Raw genomic sequence first — 20,596 nt, 5'->3', positions numbered from 1 at the left:
TGTTTTTCTCTAAGTTTCTTTGTTTTCTATTAGCCTTGATGAAACTTCATCTTCAACTGACAATTATCCAGATTTTATTAAATTTGAGCTGAAGTGATTACAATTTCAAAGTCAAAGTCAAAATCAATCTATTAAAATCTAAAAAAAAAATTACTGAAACTAAAAACAACTCAAAGAGAGCCCCAAAGATTGGTCCTGCTACAAATTCACATTTTTAACATACAAGATTTTGATATTAATTGCAGTTGACAAGATTAGAATATCATACAAAGAGTGTAAATAATTTACTCTGTACTTCAACAACAAGGCAAGTAATAAATAAAAATATATGAATTTAATGGAAAGCTGTCTTATTATGAGACAACAAGTGTAGCCAATGCACCACATAAAACATGAAAACCTTGACAAATCCCTTAGACAACAAATTCAACAACAACAATGGACAGAACAAAAACCTTTGGAGACAGTTAAATTATGTTTAAGGCAGTGCTGAAATAACACAGTTTCAGTTCTAACCTCTAAGAATCAACTGTTAATTCCTATGTTTCGTATAATCGCATTGTAAATAAACAAGAATGCTAATTACTATATTAGAAAAAGTTAGTAATATCATTTAAATGCAGAACCATGGTCTAATACGATCATATCATTTATTCGTATTGATTATGGATAATAACAACGATAATAGATTAAATGAATATAAAGTACATGCTCACCAGTTTGTTGCATTCTCTAGCTTTGTTTAGTGAGTTCTCAATCTCTGCAATAGTTGGAACTGTGCACTTTGTATAAAATGAGATTACAATGCAAGGTTCAAATTTCAATATGATTACTGAGTCAGCAAATTTGAAAAGCAAAAGCATATTGCTTATCCTTAACACATAACAGCTTGTTTTCAAGATATTCTTCTGCTAATGCACTACTAAATATTCTTCTTCTAATTTATTTGTAGGTACTCTACAATTTTAGCATGCTATTAGGTTTTGTTGTGCAACAGATACCGATAACTTTAATTGATAAAGGTTTACGACGGATATCTTTCCTAAGTTGCACAGCAATCCCGTCTCTTGTTCTTATTATTAGCATGCCTTTCGTGATCGACTCGCCGTATTGGCTTCTCTTCAAAGGTAGACTTGGTAAAGCTACCGAAGCTGTACATAAATGTACAGCTACAGATGATAGTACAGGCCAATTACTGAGTAGCATGAGAGTAGGAATGGGTGTACCTTTGGACCCAACAGGAGATATTGTTGACATCCCCCAACACATTCGAGGAAACATCGGAATAGTATTGAGAGGGATGTTTTTTCCTAACTCTACAATTCATAATATTCTGTTAACCATTGTGGGCATCCATTTTTTTCAACAAGCAGCGGTTGTGGGTGTGATATTCGTCTCAGTGACGCCACATATTTTGTTATCTACGGGACATTTGACTACTGAGAACCTGACTTGGATTGAAGTCGGTATAATAGGCTTCAAGATATTGATGTCAATACTTCTGACTGTCTCACTAGATAGGACCGGACGTCGTCCGTTATTCTTGGTGAGCATTACGTCTGCAGCCAGCCTTTTAACAGCGCTTGGATTGTCGCTCTATTTTTCTGATTTTCATGATTTCAAGAGCTTAACACAGAAAATTTTGCAACTCTGTTTCTTGGGGTTATTTGCTGGAGCTTATTCTTGCGGGTTAGCTCCTGTAGCGTGGTTCTACAGTTCTGAAGTATTGCTAACAAGACTCCGTTCCCTAGGCGTATCACTTGGGATTGTAGTAAACAGGGCGGTATTTGTGATTTTGATGTTGATGTTAATACCCTTTTACTACAAGATATCCTTTTATTGGATTCCTGTTGTACATGCCTCAGCTCTTGCTTTGGGATTTGTATTCAGCTACGTATATATTAGAGGAAACCCCATTTCGGCCAACTGTGGAAGGATGTTGGGATTTACGACATGATCAGCCTTTGCAAGGCAAGCAGGCCGATAGCGAAGCATTTCATCATGGGTGCCTCTCTTTTCTGGTCAACTGCTGTCCATTGCTTCTGCTTCAAATTCGGCATGATGACAGTCACTCTATCGGATATGGCAGCCATCCTCAACATCCCAATCATCGGCGAACGTATATCGCCCAATCTAGATGCCGAAGTACCCACTTTCAAACTCTCAAAGGCTCAAAGAAGCTATGGTCCCTTCGTCAAGCTGTTCATGGTCGAAGAACATTACAAGCCCGATGTTAGAGAACACATCGCCTTTCTCGCCTTCTTCATGGCCAAGTTCGTCCTCTGTACATCCTCCTTCAGAGTTACCACGGACTGCTTTACACTCGCCACTGCTCTTGCTGAAGGGCGAAAATGTAATCTTGGGGAATTCATGCTTGCCCACTTATACCGAAGTCTCAACGAAATCGCCCCTCATGGTGACAACAGAGTCTTCCAGTGTCCAAGTGGAACTCTATGGGTGCTGCAGTTATGGCTCGCCTTACATTTTCTTGAGTTATTCGAGGTCGGCCCTCAGATCAAGGCCGAACTTTGCGGCTATCAATTAATCGCCGCTGGTACTCGCCTTCCTCGCGTATTGGATGTGCTGGAGGTTTTTACCAATTCCATCAGAGCTTCGGAATTATTCTGTCTGATCTTATCCCTGAAATATCTTCCTTCGTGGCTCTTCGTCGCCTGGGATTGCAAAGATACAGACGAAGCTAGAGCTGATCCATGGTTAATACTTGGGGGCCAATATTGGGGCAGTTCTCTGAAGTCCCGTAATTTAATCGCCGGCTTGGAATACAATCGCAGCAGTATTGAAGCGTACCGTCCTAACTATGTAGCCCATCAGTTCGGCTATAATCAAGGAATTCCCTGTCCTTTATTGATCTCCGTCAATAATCGCGGGACCTATAAACCTTCAATCGAAGACTGTCCAGACCTTCAATTCATACTTCGCCTGAACAGGGCTTATCTTCCCCCTATCTCTGAAATTTCTCGCCCTTCTATATCCCCTTCTTGCACTTCTGAATACGAAAGCTGGTGGGCTTCAGTCATCGAGTCCTTCTTCGACCTTTCACCCAAAGAAATATTGAGTCTTCATAATTTTCAATTACCTCCTTTATCTCGAAACCCTACTCATGCCGATCTGTTTCTTTTGCAGGCACCAAAACGTCCCAAATTTGAAGGTAATCTCTATCATCTCTTTGGAATAGCTAAATTTGAGCGTTTTTACAAGTTTAAGTATGACCCACTAGATCGCCCTGGCATGAATCTTAGGATGAAACGCCATAGGCGAATGACTAGGCTAAAATACGATGAAAAAATGAAAAAGGTCTGGAAAGAGCATTATGAAAATAAGTATTCCTATGAATTTTATCTCGCCCTCATTCGCCCAAAATTTAAATGTAAAAGTCCACCAGTACCTAAGGTCAACATGTCTACGCCCAACCCCATAAAACTCCCCAAGAAAAAGGTTAAAAAACGAAAGCCTGAAATAACAAGTGAAGGTGTAACTTATACCGGCATCAGATGCCCGTCTGATGTCGAGGCGATAGCCGAACTTGTCCGAATTGGTTATGATAGAATACCAGGTAAACCGATTTCTTTTTTGGTTTCCCCTAAAATTTTACCATTGTTCGCCTTTTAACTTTTCCTTTCCTTTCAGTCGGCGTGCCTCGATGGAATAAGGGCGATGTCTTCGACACTGATGGTGAAGACAATGTGGAAACGAGGAAAGCGAGACACAAGCGCCCTGCAAAGAAACCGTCAAAGAAAGAACTGAAGGCCAAGAAGGCGAAAAAAGAATCGACAGGATCCCGCATGTTTGACCCTACTCCCAAGGAAGCTCCATCCTGTCAACCAAGTGCCCACTCCTCTTCAAGGGGCGATACTGAGACGGCCGACGAGCAAACTGGGGATGAAGGCCGTTCAGTTCAACAATCCCTTTCTCAAAAGGCCCCATCTGAAGTAAACCCTTCTGACACGACGCCTACCGCATCTCAGATACTCACGTTCTCGCCGCTGCCCAAGCTGCTGTCGCCATTGAGTTCATCTCTGGCTAACTTGCCAGCACGACTTGATGCCAAGAAAACCAAGGTACCCCTTATCGATTATTTGTCGCCCTAATAGTAAAATAGCAGCTGATTTTTTACTGTGGCAAAACTTGGCAGATTCCTGATGACACTTCGGCCGACCATGATGATGTGGCGGCAAAGGCAGCGGCTTTTCTGGACTATGACAGTGAAGACGACGACTCGCCTATCCCAGAAAGCGAGATGCGTGAAGTGACCAGCGGGTCTACCGAAAACTGGGGCGATCATTTGGACGTCATTTCTGAGCTGAAATCCCAAGGCACCGCTCTTTTTAAATCGCCCACGGACCTCGAAAAGCTTCAGAAGTCGGCAACTGCCCTGGCCGATGCTCCTCCGGAAGTTCTTAGCGAAAAAGCTCGCGGTGCTATGGCTAAGTTGTCGGCGTCGCTCCCAGCTTTCCGGGCGATCTACAATGAGTCAACAACTATTCAATCCAACCATGACGAGTTGGTCGCCCAGGAGAACCTTGCCAAGGAGAAGCTGGAGGGGTTGAAAGTGAATGTGAAGTCGGCTGTCTCAACTCGCACGTCTCGCCGAGACAATGCCAAGGGACTTAGGGAAAAAGTTGTCGCCCTGAAGCTGGAGCTAGAAACCGAGGAGAAAGTCATCAGTGAGCTCGAAGCTTCTATGGATAAAGATCTGCACGAAGGTGTGGATGTGAAAAAGAGCCGAAACGATCTGAAACACAGCATTGCCAAGTTGAAACCTAAGGTGGCAGAGGCTCGTACTCAATTCAGCACCCTTCGTAGCGAGCTGGGCGACATATTCAGCCATTTTTGAAAATTTTTTAAGTTCAGAACAATTTAATTTTTGTAATAGTTTTGAATTTTGATCGGCCTGGTGGCCGTATCTTGTGACAATTTGACTGTTTTGTATTTTAATCGGCCAGGTAGCCGAAAGTTACACTTTCTGTTTGCTTTATCATACTATCGGTCTCCGACTCAGTCCGATATTTAATGATTAGTTTTATAAATCAAATTATTACATGTATTTGAGAAAAACGGAGGTCCCGTTGAAAAAACTCAACACTGTAATAATGAGGGACCGAAATTACATTAATATGAACATCGGTCTAAAGAAAACGCCAAACATTTAACCTTGTACACGAACACTCATCGACTCAGGTCGTTCGGCGAAAGGAGGCAATATATTCATCACTCCTCGTCGGCTCCAAATAGCCGTCTGTCGATATTATCCCAACAATTGGGGACGTATTTCTTTAGAAACTGACCGTTGATCGTCCTATCGTGTTCTTCTCCGTCAATGTTCGCCAGCAAATATGCACCGCCTGTCAACTTATTAGTCACGATGGGCCTTCCCAATTCGGGCTCCATTTTCTGAGCCGATTGTCCTTGTGGCCAATAGGCAAGACTGCCTTCCATACCAGATCGCCCACCGCAAATGTTTTTCGTTTCATTCGTTTGTTGTATGCCCTCTCAACTCTTCTTTTCTGAGCTTCAAGGTAATCTAACGCCGCCAATCTCTGTTCGTCGAGATCTAAAGCGTCTATTACCATCTTATCAAAGTAATCGTCTTTAGACAACCTATTCTGATATAAACGGCGAGTAGACATCACAGTAAGCTCCATTGGCAACATCGCGTCGTACCCATACACCATCCGGAACGGCGAAGTTCATGTGGCCGACTTCTGGCTGGTTCTATTCGCCCATACTGCCTCCGATAGCAAAACGTGCCATTGTCTTGAGTTCTCCTCGATCATTTTTTGGACGATAAGCTTAATAGCCTTGTTCGTCACTTCGGCCTGTCCGTTGGCCTGTGCATAGTACGGCGTTGAGTGAAGCATCTTGATCTTCATTTGGGAAGCCCACCAATTTATATCGCCTCCTGTGAACATCGTCCCTTGGTCTGTGGTTATTGATTCAGACAACCCGTGCCAGTGAACGATGTGCTCTTTGAAGAACTTGATCACTGCTTCCTGTGTGGGCGATTTCACGGGCTTGGCTTTGACCCATTTGGTGAAATAACAGGTGGCGATAATAACAAAAGTATGGCCATCTGACGAGCCGGGGTATATCTTCCCTATGAGGTCGACTGCCCATCCTCTAAACGGCCATGGCTTGATAATAGAGTGTAATTCTTCGGCCGGGACATGCTGTATAGGACCATTTTTTGGCAGGCCTCGCATCCCTTAGCATACCTTATGCAGTCTTGCTCCATCTTCGGCCAATAAAAGCCGTATTTATGGATTAACCATCTCATTCTGGGGCCCGCCTGGTGAGCGCCGGCTATTCCTTCATGCACTTCGGCCATTGCAAGCATTGTTTCTCTGGGGCCAATGCATCTGAAAAGTAGTCCTTCAAAGCCCTTTTTGTACAAGTCACCTGCTAAAACCACGTAATTTAGGGCCAAGGTCCTCAACCTCCTATTCATCAGTTCTGGTTTTTCAAACCATTTCAGGATTTCGGTCCTCCAATCTTGGGTGATATCGAGTTGGTAGGCCGAGCATTTCTTTTCATCAAGACTAATGCCCCCAGTATGGAGATTCGGCAATTCTCTTTCGATTGTATCGAACTGGAGGTTCACCTTGTAACCGCTGCCATGTTGAGCCAGATCATTCGCGATACCATTGTCGGTCCTTTCGGTGTATTCTATCCTCGTGTCCTGAAACCCTTCGATCAGATGTTTTGCCTTATTGCAATATCTCACTAGTAGCTCAGACTCGCATTTGAATTCCCCTGTCACTTGTTTGATAACCAACAAAGAGTCTCCTTTCACACTGATCGCCTTTGCTCCAAGTTCGGATAAAATCTCGAGGCCGAATATTAGGGCCTCATATTCCGCCTGATTGTTGGTACAGTCAAAATAGAGCCTGAATGACAATTGGTAAGATGCCCCCAAGGGCGAAACGATATGTACTCCTGCGCCTCCCCCCTGGCTAGTCCTGGATCCATCGAACCACATCTCCCATATGGCTATCTCGCAGCAATTGATCGTCTCCTCGATAAGGGTAATACCAGGATGATCGGCTAAGAAGTCGGCCAACACTTGTCCTTTAACTGCCCTTTGAGGAACATAAACCAATGTAAACTCGAACATTGCAATCGCCCACTTCCCAATCCGATTCCTTAAGTATGGTTTTGACAGAATATACTTAATGATATCGGTCTGGGATAGTACGTACACCACTACCGGCAACATGTAATACCGAAGCTTGCAACATGTGAAATACAAGCACAAGCACATTTTTTCTATGTCGGTATAGCGAGTCTCCGTATCGATCAATCCACGGCTCAAGTAATAGACCGCTCTCTCGACCCCGTTGTCTTCTTGGGCGAGCATGCATCCCAAGGATTCGTGTGCAGCCAATAAATAAAGCAGCAATGGCTTATTCGGCTTTGGGGGAGTCATAACCGCAGGCTTGGCCAAGTACTCTTTCAGGTCGTCGAAGACCCTCTGTTGCTCGCCGGTCCATATCTAATTATCGGTCTCTTTTCCACGTAGCAGAACACTCCACCTGCAAAGTCGGCCTGCTGTGTTTGCTATAAATCGTCTGAGGAAATTGATTTGACCGATGAGCCTCTGGAGCTGCTTCTTGGTTTTGGGAGGTTCAGCATTGATGATCGCCTTGGCTTTATTCCTATCTATCTCTACTCCCCGCTGGTGAACCAAGAAACCCAAGAAGTTTCCAGCCGAGACGCCGAAAGCGCATTTTATGGGATTCATTTTCAATCCGTGACATCGTATGCGTTCGAACCCCTTCCGAAGATCGGCCAGATGAACTGTGCTATTATTCGATTTGACTACCACGTCGTCGATGTAAACTTCGAGGCAATCTAGCCCTCTGAACATCTTGTTCATCGCTTTTTGGTATGTTGCCCCCGCGTTTTTTAGGCCGAAAGGCATGATGACCCATTCGTAAGCACCAATCGGCCCGGGACATCTGAAAGCTGTTTTGGAGATGTCTTCTTTGCGGATTGGGACTTGATTGTACCCGGAATGTGCGTCAAGGAAACTAAGTATCGTGTGCCCTGCTGCCCTATCTATCAACATGTCGGCTAGAGTCATCGGGTACTCGTCCTTAGGTGTTGCCAGGTTGAGGTTTTGAAAATCTACGCACACACTTAGCTTCCCGTTTTTCTTCATGACCGAGACGATGTTGGAGAGCCATTCGGTGTACTGAGCTTCCCTAATAAACTTAGCATCTTCTAATCATTTAATCTCGTCCTGGATGAGTGTGTCCACTTCTCTTGACATTCGTCGGGGGGGTTGCCTAAATGGCCGAAATCCACTCTTCAAGGGGAGCTTATGTTCTACAATATCAAGGTCAAGGCCCGGCATTTCGTCGTATGACCAAGCGAAACAGTCTCGGAACTCGGCGAGTAGGGCGATCAGCTGTCCCTTGAATCCTTCATCTAATCCGGCGTTGATATAAATAGGCTTAGGGGATTCAGACGTTCCTAAGTTTACTTCGAGAAGTTCGTCGTGTACTTGGGCGAGATCATCTTCAAGTTTTCCCGTAGCCAGCTGTATATCTCCAATTTTCAGCGATACCTGTTTTGTTTATCTGTTTTGTTTATCTGTTTCTTAAACTATTTATTGTCCTTATATGATCATTCAATTTAGCAAAAAAATCATTTACCAATCTCTAACTGATAAAAACGACGCCGTTTAGGGTAATAATTTGCCTTAAACGAAACAAACGAAATAATGTCGTTTTTATTATTTAGAGATTTAAAAATGCATTTTCGCTTAGATGAAAGATTAGATAAGGATAAAAAATAATTTAAAAAAAAATGGGTTATTTCTTGAATAATTACTCTTGATTGAAGTGTTCCATAATTTTGCTTGCATAATGGACAAAAACGAAAGGTCAAAAAGAAAAAATTCCTTGAACATACTCACCAACTTTCTGCAGGGTATCAATGAGAGATCGAAAGGTAAAAAGAGGAATATTAAATCAGAGGCAGTGGAAGATAGTCAAAAGCAAGTCGGGTTGACATTCTTCATATTCAAAAAGTGAGACCAATTTTTCTGTTGTAAAGCCAAAAGAATTTAGTGAATATACGGAGACGTAGTGTTCTCCTTTTCAAGAATGGGCTGGAAATTAAAAATAGTGTGCATATATACAAACTTATATTATATTCAAAAACCTTATCTCCATCAAATTGTATTTTTAAAGCTTTGGCAAAAGCATCAATAATTTTATTTAAGCCATGCATGTCCACATCCATAGCTACATGTAATCTTTGACCTTACTTTTTTTTTAGGAATAATCCGTCCATAAATTATATTTGTTTTGTTCATCCGGTGCTTAAACTATTTTTTATCTTTATCTGATTCTTCAATTTAGCGAAAAATTATTTTGAGTTTCTGAATGATAAAAACGATGTTGTTTCGTTATTTTGTAAATGCAATTTGTTACTTTAAATGGCGTCGTTTTTGTCAATCAAGGACTTCAAAATGATTTTTCGCTAAATTCATAAAAAAAAAGCTAAATTCATAAAATTTTAAAATCATAATAAATTTAATAAAATTAAAAAAAAAATTGTGATTATACTTAATAAAATTAAAAAAAAAAAGCTAAATTCATAAAATTTTAAAATCATAATAAATTTAATAAAATAGCTAAAATAATAGATAGAAAAATTTATTTTACTTTAATTTCATTGTATCTTTTCCATATGATATTGTTAAAAAATGTAAATGAACTCAATAAAAAGTGAAGTAACTTACATAAAGAAAAATAATAATATTTGCTAAAAGTTAATTGGTTTTGTCCAACCTCATCATGACAAACTTTTTCAGTTTTGTTAACTTTCATTTGGTATTTGAGCATCAAATAGTTCAATATTCATTGAATGATCTGAGCTCGTATTTAAAGAGCTAGAATTGTTATATAGAAATTTAAATGAGAAGTTAAAAACAGTGATTATCGAAAATGAAAACTTTCTAGGGAGACAATTTCTCTTTGTTTCTCTCAACTTAAGTTGAGCTTCTTGAAACTCAAAATTCGCCAAACTCAGGCTCAAATAATTTTTGCATGTTAATTATTACGTGTAATCTCCTCTCCCAGTATACTGAAACCCTATCTGTCATAAAAATTCCTATAATTGTGGTCAATAATTTGTTGGATTTTTGTAAATTCAACATCTTTTTAATTTTGATAATAGTAATTAGTAAAAAGTGTTATATATATGGATATATTAGAACACACCATTAGGTTTCGTTTGCAATGTAAGCAAAATTTCGCGTGAGAATAAATAATCTCTCGTTGTAGTAAAGATAAAAATTGAGTTATCAAAATCTAACAAATAAAATGTTGATTTCGGTAACTAAAAAATATTTTAACCCATCTATTTATCTTGACTCACGAATTAATTGATGCACAAAATGTCTTCCAAATATCAAATTCCTATAAATTTCTCTTATTAAATGTATCTATCTTCTTGAGCAACGAACTACTTGGTGTCTATAAAGAGTTTGGAATATGAGAATACGAGTGTACACAGTTTGGTTCGGTTCGGTTTGGAATGAAAAATGCCAAAACTGAACCAAACCGTTCATCTAAAATTAAAAATCAAACTTCATAGTCCGTTTTATGATTTTTCGGTTTGGTGTACCGAAAATTCGGTTCGCATCGGTTTACTCCGGTCTGTTTTTTCGGTTATAAAGAATAAAATAAAAAAAAACACTAATTTTCAACAAACCATCATTAAAATTATATTTATAATTACATTTTTGCTAAATACAATGATTATTAGTGATGGTTAATATTAATTTTTAATAAAGGTGCTAAAAATTAATAATTTTAATATTTTAATTCATATAATTTATATAAATATATAAAAAATTAAACCAAGGTGGAAGTTCGGTTTTATTTGTTTGGTTTGGTGCCCGAAACCAAACCGAAAACCGTAGTTTATAAAAATCCAAAACTAAACTGCTTCATATTAGTCATTTTTCGATTCGATTTAGTTCGGTTCGACTCGACTTTTGCTCACTCCTATATACGAGAGAATCATAAAGTTGAGCAGTGGACCCGAAGCATTGTGGATTACAACGAATGTTAGAAGTTAGAAAAGCTTCAAAACTCAGGTTTCATTCGTCTCTTGCTGCAACTTGGAACATATTCTTTGGCTCCTCCTTATTATAAATATCATAATCTCCATTACATTTCTCTTCACTACTCAGCATTATCATGGACTCTAGGCATAAGTGTGCGGCTTGCTTCAGACAATTCAACAAAATGGAGCATTTAGTGGAACACATGAGAGTCTCATATCACTCGGTTCATGAGCCCATGTGTGGAATCTGTAAGAAACACTGCAGATCCTTTGAATCACTGAGAGAGCATCTTATAGGTAATAATTCATTATTACTATTAGTATAGTCTTGCATGCATGATTAATTCCTTGTATGACCTAAAAAGGGTGCTATATGATTATTTTACAGGACCATTGCCTAAACTAGAATGCAAAAACATTTTCAATATCAGAGGATGCAGATTCTGCTTAACCATTCTTGATACCTCTAATGCACGCATGATTCATCAAGATCGATGTCGGCAATCAAATGTTCATGCTGTATATTGACCAATCTTTTTATTTTTTATATAGTCCATGTTAAAAATATTTTAGATAATTACCGAACTATGCACTTTTAACAAGATGGTTACCAACAATTAATTTGTAATGTTTTGATAATCAAACTAACATTTTTTAGAAACAAGAGGTGGTTTGTTTTCGATTATATACCGAACAATATAAGTTTTCTTAAACGTTATAGTTCGATAGCCGCAAATATTTTTAACCGTAATATCTTCAATAAAATGACCGATATGAATTTTTTTTTTGTTGATGTAGGGCATACTTGCTCGCATGGCTAATTTAGGTCTGCGTGACAGCTTGAGCATTGAGAATGGTTATAGTACTAGAGGTTCAGAAGTGGTTGGTCTTGCTTGTAAAATGGTCGGAGGAGGCAGTGATGGGTCTCTTGATGTTTGTGGAAGGGTTTGTCTAATTGATGACAATGAAAATATTATCTTCCACACTTATGTCAAACCACCAATTCCTGTTACCAACTATAGGTAAGCACATACTATGCAAAACAAATTTATCTACCAATAATTATAAATCATTTATCATTAAATATTATGATCTTTAAACCTTTGTCGATTTGATCTAGCATTTTTTGTTGTAAGGACTTAAGTGATTTCGTTCTTATAGCTTCTTTTGCCTTTCACCTTTTGTGGATGTGCTAATACAATCTATCACTTAATAAAAAAAAAAGTGGCGTAGTCAAGAATTCTGGATGAAGAAATTATTTCTTAAAGGAATCATTTATTTAAGTCAAAAGATTATAAAATAATTTAAAGAATATTATTTGGTTATTTTAAAATTTTAAAATTTTATGCATAAGTTAATCAAGTATTAATTATTTAATTCATTTATATACATTATTAACACGTTGATTATTCTAAATTAAGACTAAAGAATAATGACAAATAAATTTATCAACGATAAATAAATAAATTTTAATATTAACTATTTTAATATATTTTTATTATAGTTTTATTTAAATCCATCATTAAATTAAATAAAATACTATTACTTGGCCATTATATAGGTTTATTTCTCTAGAAAAGCTCATAGTTAATTAATAAAAATAATGAACTCACAATTTATAAATTAAACAAATAGACTCTTATTTTATTATTATAGCAAATGGGCTTACATCGTATTAGTGAAACAAAGATATTAAAAAAAACAAATCACGTAATTTTTTACAGCTAGTTTTGTTTTTCTTATCACTTTGATCCAAGAACAACAAATAAAAGCCGTCTTCTTCAGTTAGCTTATTCCAAATTTAGAAAATCAAAATCTGAAACACGCCGGCGCACACGCCCGGTTTTGCTTGACTACAGCTCCACCACAGGTCTATGTATGCATATAAAATTTATTTTATTTGACGAATACAACTTTATTTTATGACAGAAACAATCGAGTCATGAAATATTTTTAAAGATAAAGTATCCCTGAAATTTTTTAAATATCTTAATACATATTATAAATTAACTATGATTATTGGTAGATAAATATATTTGTATCTATATACTAATAAGTAATAACTATACATATATCAGTTTTTCTAGGGTTAACATGGAATAATCATACGAAATTCATATTGTTGCGATAAATTTATTCTAGGTACGAGAGTACCGGAATTCGGGCAGAATATCTAAGAGATGCAATGCCGCTAAGGATGGTTCAATCTAAGATTCAAACATTCCTTTGTAATGGAGAGCCTATGTGGAAAATTCGACCCAGAGGAGGAAAAGCAAGAATTGTTGTGGGTCATGATCTTGACCGTCTTCAGCTAGAATATCCACCTCTCATGATCAGGTATATATATATATAAACCCATTTTGACTTGCTTTTAATAATTCACAAAAGCTATTGATGTGCCGCCCATAGAAAAATTCCAAAACAAAAAATTTTGAAATGAAAATTGGAAAAAAAATATTATTACATAAATAAGTTTTAAATAACTACTTTTGGAGGTAATTAATTCTGAAAATTGATGTACTTTGTACTTATTTCACATCGGCGGATAATTGTGTTTGGAAGTCACTGTATTTTTCAAAAATTACAAAATTATGACCAAACTTCAAAACGTAGCATTTTAGTTACTATACTATTTGGTTATGTTAAGTTTGGTCACTGAAGAAAAATATTTCGAGTCGATGTTTTGTTGATTGTGTGTATATATAAAATATAAGATATTATTTGTCATAAGTAATTAAAATTTGATTACTATTTATTTTAGGCTTACTCACTCAAAAACCCCCAAATTTAAAACTTTTTGTCAATTACACCCCGACGTAGGAAAATTCTCTCAAAACTCCCCCAGCTTTAAATTCTTTTTCAATTGTACCCCAAAGTAGTAAATTGACCTCTTTTCACATGAAAAAAAATTTAAAATAATCTTTTATTTTTAATCTATATTCTAATTAAACACTAATATTATTAATGATGTAAAAAACCATTCATCCTAAATTTATATCCAATAACTTTTTAAAATCAAAGCTATAAAAATTTCTAATTTGAGGTACAATTGAAAAAAAAAATCTAAACATGGAGGGGTTTTGAGAGGATTTTTCAACGTCAGGGTGCAATTGGAAAGGAATTTAAAGGTGGGAGGATTTTGAGAGAAATTTCTAACGTCAGGGTGTAATTAAAAAAAAGTTTTAAAGTGGAGGGTTTTTGAATGATTAGACCTTTATTTTATGTATACATCTATATCTACTAGTTTCGCATTACGTGCTACGCACGTGGCTCGTAATGTGACTCGTCAATTTATATATTAATTTATTTTATTTGTCATTAATATTAAATTATTTAGAGTTTTTAATAGAGATATAGAAATACTTCAATTGATTTATTTTAAGAATTAATCAAATAAACATATTTGTAATGATCATTTTATTTTTAATTAAATAATAATAATTTATAAGTAGGTTAATAAAAAAATTTAAAAGACAAATTATTATTATATATTTTTCTGTTGAAAAGGCCCAGAAAAAGCTTTTTGTTGCAGACCTATTAAATTGAAATAGTAATTAAAAAAACTTTTTTAGAAACATATATACTATATTTAATAGTATAGTATAAAAAAATTATTTACATATGACTATTAATCTAGTGAAGTTATTATGAGATTATAAAAGTTGAACTTGGTATTATTAGTAGGGGTGGGCATGGACCGGTTAACCGGTCCATGAGGGTAATTTGTAAACCGGTCCATTGTAATACGGTTTTTAAAATTAAAAACCTAAACCTAAAATTTTAAACGGTTAACCGGTAAATTGATTAACCATAAAAAACGGTTCGATTTTTCGGTTTTGCGGTTTTTAACCATATAACCATTAGAAAAATTAAAGACAAAAAAAATATATTTTTAATTCTATTTGATTTTTTAGCAAACAAAAAAAATTTATAGAAATTCAAATTATATTAAAAAAATATAAATCTAAACTATCTTATAAATAGTTAAATCAATGCAAATATTTAAAATTATTATTATTTACAAATAATTTATGAGTAATATTAAAGTTAGGTTTGTATTTTTTGAATTGTTTGTAGTGTTGTTCACGTCCACTTTCTACTATTTATAGACTTAAATATTTCTATTTTGTTAAGTAAATATTTTAATAAGGAAAACAAATTTCTTTTACAATATTTTCATATATAAAATCTCCTAAAATGTGTAAATATTCCTAAATAAAATATATGTCAATATATTTTTATATTTAGATTTTATTGTGTATATTATAAAATCAATATTATTTTATAGATCATAAAATATATCTTATTAATTATTAAAAATATATATGAATATATATATATAAACCGGTTAACCGATTAACCACGGTTTTTAGAAATCCAAAACCTAAACCTAAACCATTAACCATGAAAACTAAAAATCAAAACCTAAACCTAAACCGTTGGTCCGGTTAACCACATTTCCCGGTTCGGTTTTCCGGTTTCGGTTCGGTTAATCGGTTTGACCGGGTTTTTTGCCCACCCCTAATTATTAGTGATTGAAAGAGAATCAATTAAATTGGGAAAGTTAGTAATGATAATTTCTATAATATTTTTATTTAATATGATAAATGCATACTGACATATCTAAATTGATGCGACACTATTATATCTACTGTTATTTTTTTAGAAAATATTAAAAATAGACAAAAATAATATTCATATATAGTCTACAGAGTAAAGGATATTATATAGAGTTTGTATACTAATCAAAATGAATTATGTAATCTATATTCTAATTTTTATTATTATAACATATTAACATCATTATGTTTTTTTGTTTGATAATATAAAATAAATCAAAAAAATATTTAAAAAAATTGAATTTTTTTGAATGAAAACAACTTATAAACTTTAATTAAGAAAATTTTTAAAAAAGAAAAAGAAAAATGTTTAATTATGTTAATTTTTGAAATTAAAATTAAAAAAAAATGTTTCTTATATAAAATATTTCAAAATAAATGAAATAAATAATAGTTTATCTAGAGAGTGTCTTCATATAAAAATTGAACAAATGATATATAAACATATACATAATTAAAAAAATGTCAAATGTTGTAAAAAGGTCAAACCTTTCATAAAAGTTTCACAAAAGTCTTGACTTTTCAATTTTGTCGATTTTGGCCAAAAACTGATTATTTGGTTTCACAAAAGTTCCGACCTTTCAATTTTGTCGATTTTGACCAAAAATGAATTATTTGGTTTCACAAAAGTCCCGACCTTTCAATATTTGGCATGCCACATAGGCGTCACATAGGCAAATTGAAATTAAATTGAGAATGGCCACAATTGAAACCAAATAATTTGTTTTTGGCCAAAATCGACAAAATTAAAAGGTCAGAACTTTTATGAAACTTTTATGAAAGGTTTGGCCTTTTTACGACATTTGGCCTAAAAAAAAGTTATGACAGAAACAATTTTAAAATTTTAAATTAAAAAATCAAAATTAAAATGACAAATGTACAAATATTAAAAATAAGTGTTTAAATTATAAAAAATATCAAAAAGTGAAAAAGACAAAATTTAACCATGAAAGACAAATATCTGAATGAAGAAAAATGAAAGAATAAGTATTTAATTATATATAATAATTGTTTAAAATCAGATAAGTGTCAAAGTAAAAACAAATTAAAATCAGATAATAGGTTGAATGTTTATTTATAAATTAATTATTAATATAACAAAGAAACAGACAACTATTATTGTGTTGGGAAGGGTAGGAATAATAACGTAGAAGTGCAGTTATAATAATATCGTGTGAAGAAGGCTACATGAAATCCACCAAAAATATATAAAATGGACCAAATCTAAGCACTGGTTTAGGGAGTAATAGTAGTTAATTGAGGTGGTTTAATCTTTTTGGGAGTAATTGGTATGGGAAACAATGTCGGCTTTGTAATTTTTTTATTTAAACGTAAAAGTAGGAATATAATTAGGAATAAATTTTTTTATATTATTATACAATTTTGTTTTAATTGAAACTCTAATTATAATATATCTTTAGTGATTATTTAAATGACTAATTAGTTAATGACTAAAAAACCTTTATTTAGTACTAAATTTAAAAGGATTATCCGGTAAATTTGTCTGTTCCCCCCCCCCCCCCCCATCCGTGCTTTTATATATAGTATATATAGATAACATATATAAAAATATATTATGGGGGGAACACTTCAATTTGTGGACAAAAATACCGTCTTTATAATTGTACAATTTAACTATTGAAAATCTTCCCTAATCCTAATCAACCACTTACACTTACATGAAGATAAAAATTCTCTACATGTCTTCTTAACCTTAACTATTAAAAGTTTTCCTACTCCTAATCAACCACTTGAAAATTATTCCTAATCCTAATCAATTACATTATACTCTATGAATAACATATAAATATACTAAAAATTAAAAAATCATGTTATGAATAACATAAAAGTATAAAAATTAAAAAAATACGTTTGACTATTTTAAATATAAATAATAAATTATAAATATTTATACTTAGTGAAATGTATATATAATAAATCATATAAACTTTATATTTATTATTATAAATAATAAATTAGCGGAGCATTTTACTAATCACGATGTATATCACACCTAAACAAAATTAAATAAACTAAGAGTATAATTTTAAATAAATAATATCAATTAGGTTCACGAACATGCCTATGTAAATTTTGGGAGTTATAATTGATGGATCTAAGAATCATATGTAACTAATAAATTTTATATTGTATCGGCTTTGTATGATCATATATATTAGTTTATTAATATCACTAATTTAATTTTAAATTTTAAATATATATAATATCAAATATAGATGACAATTAATGTTAAAAAAGAAAACCACCCATAACAATTTTAAATATAAAATCTCAATACATATATAATTAAAAATTACGTTCAACAATCTCAAATATAAACCATGAAAATAATAAAAGTATAACTCACGTGCAGCGCGCGTGCACATCAAACTAATAATAAACCAAAAATAATTTGATATTTTTATTCGGTAATCAAAATACTTTTTGTTGAATTAAATTATGATCTAGTCAGCCAAGTAAAACAAATCAAAATATGGTAATGAAAGTAAAATATTGAAAAGTTTTAGTAAATTACCCGAATTTTTGAGTTTTAGAAGAATTCATAGAAAAACAAATAAAATGCTAAAATATGAAATTCAAAAAATTTGGTACGATAATATAGGCTGAGGTCTATGATTGGAGCCCTTGTAATCAATGCATTATCTATTTTGTGAATACAGGGACACAGAAAAATTCCGCCAATAGAAAAATTCCAAAACAAAAAATATTGAAATGAAAATCAGAAAAATAATATTATTAATAAATAATTAATTTGGAGGTAATTTTAATTCTGAAAGTTAATTTACTTGGTACTTATTTCAAATCGGTAATCCTACTTTAATTTATCTCAATAGTATAGTTGAATTATGAATTTAATGACATCCCAAGGTTAAGTTATTTCTAATCAAATTGTGTGTGTGCGGCAATTGGTTTTTGATTATTTGTACCAAATAAATTTTACTTTTTATTTTATGTACACATAATAAACCAAATTTGATATTTTTATTCGGTGACCAAAATACTTCTTGTTAAATTAAATTATGATTTAGTCAGCCAAGTAAAACAAATCAAAATATGGTAATCAAAGTAAAATATTGAAAAATTATAGTAAATTACTTGAATTAATTGAAATTATATGGTCTCTTTTAATTTTAACTGATTCTTTTATTCCATTGCGATGTTTTACATCGTTGACGGAATTTTTTTGAGTTTTAGAAGAATTCATAGAAAAGCAATAAAATGCTGAAATATATAGGCTGGGGTCTATAATTGGAGCCCTTTTAATCAATGCATTATCTATTTTGTGAATACAGGGACACAGCAAAATATCCTCCTTTGATGAAAACAAGCAAGCTCAGCAACTCACTAAAGTATCTAACACAGGCCTATCTTGGGTAAAAATTTCTTTTCTCTGTATTTCTTCCAAAATGTTCATTTTTTATACATATATATATCCACATAAACGAGCTATATTGCACGAAAACAAGAAATGTTGAAAGCGGAAATAACTATATTTTGTACAAAAATAGGTTACAATTTGGAGATTTAGAGTTTTAAAAATAGTTTTTGAAAATTAAAAATAAAATGTTGGAACATAGAACTCGACAGATTCAATGCATTCTAATTGGCAAGTACATGGAATAAAAAATTTGCATTATCGAACTGTAGCTTTTATATAAAATAGTTATCAAATTATAAAATGTTATCGAATGATTACCGAAATATAGCTTTTTATATAAAATGTTTACAGAATTATCAAACGTTATGAAATGACTACCTGACTATATTTCTCACAAAAATGATTAACGGCTTGCTACCTAGTTGTACATTTTTGCCTCGTCCATCGATCGTTTCATAGAAAAGCTACTATAGTTTGATAACTATTTTGTAATTCTTAATATTTCGACAACCGTTTTGTTAAAAAACTTAGTTCGCTAACCGTTTTAGGACCTTCTATAATTTAGTAACCGTGAAAATATTATTAAACCCCAAGTAGCCTAAAAGTATAATTATGTAATTACTGATTGATTTAAATGTAGTTATGAGATTCAAAATGGAATACAAGATCCTTATGAGGATTGTGTAGCAGCAATGAGGCTCTACATGAGAATGAGATCCCAAAGACATAAAGCAGAAGAATATCCACTTGCTTCTGACCCACAAAACCGCAGCAATTTTGCTTCATGGAGACAAAATGAGGTTGAGAAAATGAATCCAGATGACATGCTTGCTTTATCAAGGTCTGATTACTACTGTTGGTGCATGGACTCTTGAAGATTGATTTAATTAGTATCTAATAATAAGAAAATAAATTAAATAAATTGAAATTATTTACTATAATAATTGATGTAATGCACTATTCGAATTGAATATGTAGTATGCTACGTGGAAAAATATGTGAGCTTCATTATGATCATATGCTTATATATATGTTTCAATTTGTAGCTTTCTCTATAAAGTGGAGGACAAAATACATGGTTAGCAATTAGGGCAATGTTTGGTAAATGGAAAATGATATCCCATTTCTACCATCAAAATTTTGGATTTGATTATCTCATTCTAAAAAATGAATATCTTTTTACGAATATTTTTTAAATGAAAAGCTGGAGTCGAGAAATCGGATTTCTCGCTGCCAAAAATTATTAGAAATGGAAATAAAAATATTTGAGTACAAAATAAACACTAAACAGTTTAATAATATAATAAAAAAAACTAAAGCTAAAGAATATCTTGATATATCTCGTTATATATGAAAATAAAATTTGATTATTAAAGAAATTATCAGCAATAATTGAAGTTTCAAATCCTAAAAAGAGGAAAATATTTATTTTATTTTCTATTTTAAAGTTTGACTTATATTCACCGTCGGTCAAGCA

General features: G+C 33.5%; 3 protein-coding genes across 3 annotated transcripts; 2 read left to right on the top strand and 1 right to left on the bottom strand.

Annotated features, from left to right (window-relative positions):
* Positions 1 to 1,084: 1,084 nt before the first annotated feature.
* Positions 1,085 to 1,957, top strand: LOC126672288 (polyol transporter 5-like). Its single transcript, XM_050366236.1, has one exon. It carries the CDS (start codon positions 1,085 to 1,087, stop codon positions 1,955 to 1,957), a length of 873 nt encoding a protein of 290 aa, XP_050222193.1.
* Positions 1,958 to 5,708: 3,751 nt separating this feature from the next.
* Positions 5,709 to 7,444, bottom strand: LOC126672287 (uncharacterized). The gene is made up of 2 exons (XM_050366235.1): positions 6,234 to 7,444; positions 5,709 to 6,138 (listed from the first exon to the last, which is right to left on the bottom strand). The coding sequence occupies exons 1-2, from the start codon at positions 7,442 to 7,444 to the stop codon at positions 5,709 to 5,711; spliced, it is 1,641 nt and encodes a 546-aa protein (XP_050222192.1).
* A 3,789-nt stretch (positions 7,445 to 11,233) lies between these two features.
* On the top strand, positions 11,234 to 20,116 carry LOC126674255 (RNA exonuclease 4-like). The gene is made up of 6 exons (XM_050368676.2): positions 11,234 to 11,397; positions 11,489 to 11,619; positions 11,899 to 12,122; positions 13,243 to 13,437; positions 19,034 to 19,114; positions 19,760 to 20,116. Exons 1-6 carry the CDS (start codon positions 11,235 to 11,237, stop codon positions 19,992 to 19,994), a joined length of 1,029 nt encoding a protein of 342 aa, XP_050224633.1. The 5' UTR covers position 11,234; the 3' UTR covers positions 19,995 to 20,116.
* Positions 20,117 to 20,596: the final 480 nt, after the last annotated feature.

This window comes from Mercurialis annua, linkage group LG3 (assembly GCF_937616625.2).
Source record: "Mercurialis annua linkage group LG3, ddMerAnnu1.2, whole genome shotgun sequence".
Taxonomy (NCBI): Eukaryota; Viridiplantae; Streptophyta; class Magnoliopsida; order Malpighiales; family Euphorbiaceae; genus Mercurialis; species Mercurialis annua.
The sequence above is the reverse complement of the archived record's forward strand: the minus strand, read 5'-3'. Positions and strand labels throughout refer to the sequence as shown.

Excerpts from the sequence above, each read along its gene's own strand:
- LOC126674255 (XM_050368676.2), top strand. The coding sequence starts at position 11,235 with ATGGACTCTAGGCATAAGTGTGCGGCTTGCTTCAGACAATTCAACAAA. Across the intron at positions 11,398-11,488 it reads ACTGAGAGAGCATCTTATAG|GACCATTGCCTAAACTAGAA; the intron begins GTAATAATTCAT and ends ATTATTTTACAG. Across the intron at positions 13,438-19,033 it reads TATCCACCTCTCATGATCAG|GGACACAGCAAAATATCCTC; the intron begins GTATATATATAT and ends TTGTGAATACAG.
- LOC126672287 (XM_050366235.1), bottom strand. The coding sequence starts at position 7,444 with ATGACTCCCCCAAAGCCGAATAAGCCATTGCTGCTTTATTTATTGGCT. Across the intron at positions 6,139-6,233 it reads ATGGAGCAAGACTGCATAAG|AGGATGGGCAGTCGACCTCA; the intron begins GTATGCTAAGGG and ends ATGGCCGTTTAG.
- LOC126672288 (XM_050366236.1), top strand. The coding sequence starts at position 1,085 with ATGCCTTTCGTGATCGACTCGCCGTATTGGCTTCTCTTCAAAGGTAGA.